The 7,106-nt window shown below is 33.3% G+C and overlaps 1 protein-coding gene across 2 annotated transcripts; it reads right to left on the reverse strand.

Annotated features, from left to right (window-relative positions):
- Positions 1–325: 325 nt before the first annotated feature.
- Positions 326–5,972, reverse strand: LOC130015476 (uncharacterized). Of its 2 annotated transcripts, XM_056105713.1 has the most exons (3): positions 5,813–5,972; positions 4,081–4,180; positions 326–2,862 (listed from the first exon to the last, which is right to left on the reverse strand). In XM_056105713.1, exon 3 carries the CDS (start codon positions 1,547–1,549, stop codon positions 425–427), a length of 1,125 nt encoding a protein of 374 aa, XP_055961688.1. In that variant the 5' UTR covers positions 1,550–2,862; positions 4,081–4,180; positions 5,813–5,972; the 3' UTR covers positions 326–424. The 2 variants fall into 2 exon arrangements, with proteins under 2 accessions (XP_055961688.1, XP_055961690.1); XM_056105715.1 differs by lacking the exon at positions 5,813–5,972 and having other exon boundaries at positions 4,081–4,278.
- Positions 5,973–7,106: the final 1,134 nt, after the last annotated feature.

A 7,106-nucleotide genomic window follows, 5' to 3' on the forward strand; every position in this document is an offset into this window, starting at 1 on the left:
ATGCTTTCGTGATTCGTGTCCGGGCACAATTATGTGTTCATAAAACAACTCTTTTTCATTAAACACATTTGTTTTTACAAAACTGGCGCCTACGTAAGTTTCTGTAGACATAGAGCTCTGCAAAATTGCTTATTCCATGATTTTTCTATTTAAACTCTCTACTCTTTACTACACATCTAAAGGATCTAATCTTATTCCTTGGTTTCAGGCATAGCTTGCAAAACTAGCCCAAATATTCTTATTAATCCTTGATTGATTGAGGGAATTTCGCCACTATTTAACCTTTCAAGTTCGTACTTTCATTGCCTCAATCTTAATCGCGTATCGCGTTAGGTTGATCCGGTCTAGAAACCATTGTGTAAATAGACCTTGCTTGTTGAGGAAGTGGTTGGTCCACATTCTCTGTTGTATTCTGATGCGCGAATTACGGGCATTCTCTCGCGTAATGACCCTGTTGGCCGCATGAAAAACATACATCCATAGTAGCTTGACAAATACCTAAATGTCTCCTTCCACATCGTTGACACATAGGATTTGCAAAATTAGAGCTTCCTTGCTCAAAATTTTGACTATCAATTTTACTTTTCTTACTCCTTTTTCCATGTCTACTCTTACTATGGGTTCGACCACGTCGTCGTACATTTTCTTCACTTATTTGCCTTGAAGTTTGGTTTCCATAACCAAAACGTTCATCTCTAACTTGGTTTGGTTGTGAGGGGTCAGGAATTTTACCAAATTGGATTAATGCGCTTTCCAGTTGTCTTGCGCTGTCGACAACTTGCACAAAATCCTTGTCTCTCTGAGTCAACAGTTCTATAAACTGATGTCCTAATCCCTTCACAAACATGGTGTTTACTCTGACTTGATCTGTTATCAAGTCTGGAGCAAATCTGCTCAATCGATTAAACTCGGTAACATATTCTTGTACAGATCTGTTACCTCGAGTTAACGATAACAGTTTGTCCCGGTTGCCTTCAACTACCGCAAACGGTAAGAAGAAATCCTTATATCGGGTCACAAACTCTGCCCATGTTATACGACCCATTATTGGTCCAATTACTTGTCGAAACCAATCCTTGGCTGGACCTTTCATCGACATCTCCATTAACAACATTGTCTGTCTTTCGTTAGCTTGAAGTCTACGAGCATTTTGCTCGACTTCTTCCAAAAAGTCTAACGCATCACTTGATCCATCAAACTCTTTTCGGCTCAGTTTTACGTATGCTAACACCAGGTCTCTATCAGCATTTCTCTCTTCTCGCTGATGCTGGTGTTGCATCCACTGCCCTATCATTAACACACAACTTCGTATATCAATAACTTCTGCTGCCAAATAATTTATATCAATATTGGGTTGTTGCGGCATTCCTTGTGCCTGCACATTCCCAGCTTGATATACTCTAGGTTCTTGTTGACCTCTATTTTGTCCGCGGTCTCTATCTGCCTGTCGGACTGGGTCATACTCTCCTAAATTAATTTCGGCCTCCCTTCGGGCCTCGTTTACTCGTTGTGCCGCTGCACGCGCTCGAGTGGTTCTTTGTTCAGCCATTCTAAGGCACAAAGAAATCTAAATGAGCTCCTAATAACATGGCATACGCATCATGTTCGCAAAGTTCTACCGCACACATAGTCGTGTCTCATTCTTACTTTACGAATTAGGCTCTAATAAAATTTTCATTCGTCTATGTCATATCTGGCTATAACTCACGTGTTCTATACGTTTCATATACACTATTCCATTGCATGCACATAATAATCAATCACATTGCATGCACATAATAATCAATCACATTACATGCACATAATCAAATCATAGCCATCACAAATACATAAAAATTAGGTTCAAAGAAAACCCAATTCATTTATGATTTACTCAATCATAACACATTCCATAAGTCTCGAGAGTATACTACTCTACGTAGACTAAACAATACTCAAAACATATAATCATTCAAGTAAACAATTCTCAACACACATGTCAACATATATCATACATATAAGCCATATCCTAATGATAATCAACTCATTTAGGAATTATCGGCTAAAGCACATAACGCAAGTCTCGTGAGTATATCTCTCTACGCAGACTTTATCACATTCGAAAGCATATCACTCCTTTCAGTGATTACGCTATAAACATACCACATCAATCAATAAATCGTACTCATAATAAACATACATTTCATAGATAATATGAGTCTCGAGAGTATACAACTCCTCGCAGACTATATACTCGAAAGCGTAATGCTTACTCGAGTAACCACAAACATATATTGTGCTAACACACACATCTAACTCATATCCTGACACCACACATAGGACAGGACGTTTTCAAAATCATTTGAAAAACCGATGAAAACGATGAAAACGTTTAAAAGACATGACTGGAAATCCTATAATCCGCAATAGTTCCTAACTTAAACTAGTGACACTGTACATTACTCCTAGGTTCACACAACATCTACACAGACTAGCAGTGGTATCTCTGACCAACTGCACTCAATTCCCATATTAGCAGAGGTAACTGGACCAACTGCTCTGATACCACCTTTGTCACGACCCGAAATCTCGAGTCGAGACCGGCGCTAGGGAATGGGAGTGGTTGCTCCGAAACCCGTAGCAAGCCTGAAAAACACTATAAATTTTTTTGCTTTGAAAATAGAAATGTATGAAACATTTATTAAATAACTGATGGGACAAAACATCAGAGTTTAAATGCGCTTTAAAACATTTGATTACAATAAGACTATACTAATCTACTGCGGACAACTAGAACTTAAAACCTTCTTTACAGTCTTTTATCAAGGTAGACTTCCGAGAAATAAACGTTCGGAAGCCTTCATCAAATTCGGACCAGCTTTCCTGAAAAATAATTCCACAACGTGGGTCAGATATACTGGTGAGTTCATGCCGTTACAAATAAATATTTCATAAAGTTAAAAACCGTTTTATATTTAAAATAACTTTATGTATTTCGAAATCCTTTGAAAACATCTTTAAAACAATTGAAGCCTGAGCTCACACATAACATATTTCAATCAAGACTTCAATATCAAAGAATCTCAACCATATACGTTGACCTTTAAATTAAACCACATTTCTTAAATTCGTCCATCTACATTGATGGCGAAACTTATCAACACATCATACATGCATAATCTTATGGGACCGATAGCACAGCCAACCGATCAACCATATCCACAACATACATAAATCTTAAGGGACCGATAGCACAGCCAACCGATCAACCTTATTCACCTAAGACCGATAGCACAGCCAACCGATCTAATACACACCCACACTCACAATATTATGGGACCGATAGCACAGCCAACCGATCAACCATATTCACCTGACATCGATAGCGAAGCCAACCGATGTAACACACACACATTCCTGACATCGATAGCGAAGCCAACCGATGTAACACACACACATAAACTGACATCGATAGCGAAGCCAACCGATGTAACACACACACAAAAATATTATGGGACCGATAGCGAAGCCAACCGATCAACCATAATCACCTGACATCGATAGCGAAGCCAACCGATGTAACACACACACATAAACTGACATCGATAGCGAAGCCAACCGATGTAACACACACACAAAAATATTATGGGACCGATAGCGAAGCCAACCGATCAACCATAATCACCTGACATCGATAGCGAAGCCAACCGATGTAACACACACACATAAATATTATGGGACCGATAGCGAAGCCAACCGATCAACCATAATCACCTGACATCGATAGCGAAGCCAACCGATGTAACACACACACATTCCTGACATCGATAGCACAGCCAACCGATGTAACACACACACACAATCCTGACATCGATAGCACAGCCAACCGATGTAACACACATTCAAGCATAAGCAATTGCATGATAATTTTAAAAACTATGTGTGTACCTTTCTATATCAAAATAATATATACATATAGTATATACATAAAACATACATCCATACAAGGCATGTAAACATATAACACCGCAACACATTTATCACATAGTATATTAAAATAGGAGACTTTACGAATACCGAAATGTAAAAACATGTACTCACAGAAACCGTTTAACTACGGTATTACTCCGTCAATGCTCCTTTAAACAACTCCGTTAATTTCCTTGGTCCTCCGACTCGATAGCTCGACAACTTGTCGAATCTAGTTAGGATCAAAATATTAATTCTCTTAATTAATAAAATCCTACTGTGGAATTAACTCTATACCATCTTAATTTAATTTAATTAATTAATTCTAACCTCCAAATACTTGCTTATTTAATAAGTTCATAACTTATTTTATTCATGTAATTTTTTCTTTACTTATCTCTTTTTACACATAAAACCATTTTTCAGAAATATTCATTTGAATATTTCATTTTTCATAAATATACTTTATTATATAAAATATATTTCTTTATATCAAATAATACTTTCCACTTTAAGGTTATTTATTTAAATCTATTAAAACAGCCCCATATTAGCTTAAATTCCATTTTCGGTCAAAATACCAAAATACCCTCAAACTTTTCAAAATTGACCGTTTAGGTCCTTTCGTAAATCAATAAATTTTAATATCGACAAAATTACTTAAAATACCCAAAATCATTTTACCTCAGATTATTAACAAATATAATCTGGAAATATTGGCTAACATACCATGTAGCCCTTCAACTTTGGAAAAATACAATTTAACCCCAAAACTCTAGTTTTCGGCAAAAACATTCAAATCTTCCAAAAATCATTAAAATCATTTATAATTCTAAAAATCATTTCACATCATATTATATACATCAATAATCTGGAATTATGGTTAAGTTACAGGTTGGTCCTTTATTTTTATAAAAATTATATTTTAACCCCTAAACTTTAAATTTTGACAATCAAGTCCAAACCCAACCAAATTCAATAAATCATCAACTCTCAAACTCAGAATCCTATTTATGTTTTGATCACTCCGGTCATTAAATTCCGGTCACCGGATTCCGGTCAAGCTCCGATGAACTTTAAAACCGTTAAAACGTTCAAAAATCATTTTTACACAATTTTAATCACCCAAAAATCTACCAATACATATTTATTTTAATTATCATATTAAAACAGCAGCCCCAAAATTAAAATAAATTATTTTTTCATAATTTTAACAATTTTAACAATTTAAAACCGTATAAACAATTAATAATTAAAACCGATTATTAATCCGTCAAAACACCTCAACTAAATCAATTAAATTCCATAAATAATCAACATATATATTTCATACATTTTTCATGAATAATTTCTGTCCAGAAATTAAAATGACGAAAATACCCTTTTTAAACAATTTTTACCGAATAAACAATTATCAAAAATTAAACTCGATTAACAAACCATTAAAAATTCACCATTAAACATTTATTCACCATCAACCCAACATCTAACTCAAACATAAACCAATTTATTTCCAGAAATTTAAAATCCATTTATTTATCCTTTTTAAGCGATTTTTAAGCCTTTAAAACTATTAAAAATCGAACTCCAAACCATTAAATTAATACCCGAAATGTTTAACATTTTTAATCCACAAAAATCACACTTTAAAGCATACATTAGTCTAATTAATTAGATCAGCCCAGAAATTAAAAATAATAATTTAATTTCACATAATAAAACCAATTAAAACCGAAACCCATCAAACTAGCAATTAAAACCGATTATTTAAGCATCAAACCATAATTTTTAGCAACCTAAGCATGTATCTAAAGCTCAAATAAAATCAGAAAATAAAAGTTAAGATTTGAGCTTTGAAATTCACCTTGATCCAACATGCAAAGATAGATTAACGATCTACGGAAAATGCTCAACGTTTTTCGTTAAGAAACTTTTGTGAGTAAAGTTAAAAATCTAGGACTTGTGTTTTATTTTTTTATTTGAGAGCTTAGGCACCCACACAACAATGGAGAATGAATTATGCTAGAGAAATGAAGAAGGTGAGTAAGAAACTTGGGCATCAAGTTTGCTTATGGAAATGTCTAGATATTCTTTCATGTTTCATTTATTTACAAGTTTGCCATTATGGCATTCTTGTAAATAAATTGAACTCTAGGGGCAAAATAAACTCATGTTTCTCAAAAATTCAAAAACATTAAATCATAACATATGGGCTAAATTAAAATATTTTTGGGCCTTTAAAATAATTAAAATAATTATTTTGACGGTTTTTAGCGTAAAATCGCAAAATTCACATTTAACACATAAAATTGCCAAAAGTTAAACTTAAGGCAAAACACACACAAAATCACATTTTCACACTTATAAATTCATCTCGTGAATTTAATAACTATTTTCGAGGTCCTACTTAATAAAAATTAGACACGCACGAAAATAAATACTATCAAATAATACGGGGTATTACAAGAATTCCTGGGGTATAAATTACTAATTAATAATGGGCTTATTAGTAATTTACACGATTAGTTATTTACGAAAGGGTGTGGTCCCTAATTGATGTGTCTATTGGGTTTGTTTAAATAGGCTTCCCATTTGCCATTTAGACATATGCAAAAACTATAACACAATCAATTAGAAGATCAATCTCCCTACTCTTGTTCTTCTTCAAGATTTCAATCATGGATTCAGGTATGTTCCGCATTTAGTTTTCTCAAACAATCTTCTAAAAGAACTTAAAGTACTTAATCAATTAAGTTTTCCTAACAATTGGTATCAGAGCCAATCTTGTTTAGAATTGTTTGTGTTCTTGATTAGTGATTATATATATGAATTTTATTGATAATTTATATTTATATAATCATTATATGAATTCATGATTTTATAAATGATCCAACAATTTAATTTTCATTTAATTGATAAAATTATGAAAATTGAATTGAATATATTTTGGTTAAATTCATTAAGATTCATTTATTTTTGAATGCATATAAAAAAATTAATCTCTATTTTGATGATTTAGGATTATTTATACATGATTGGGTTTAATTTGATTTTGGGTCTATTTTGTATAATTTGGTTCAAACTATGTTAATTATGCATGTTCTGTAATTTTAATTCAATTAAAAGAGTATAAAATTATGGATGATAATTTCGGATTG

This window comes from Mercurialis annua, linkage group LG1-X (genome assembly GCF_937616625.2).
Source record: "Mercurialis annua linkage group LG1-X, ddMerAnnu1.2, whole genome shotgun sequence".
Lineage (NCBI taxonomy): Eukaryota > Viridiplantae > Streptophyta > Magnoliopsida > Malpighiales > Euphorbiaceae > Mercurialis > Mercurialis annua.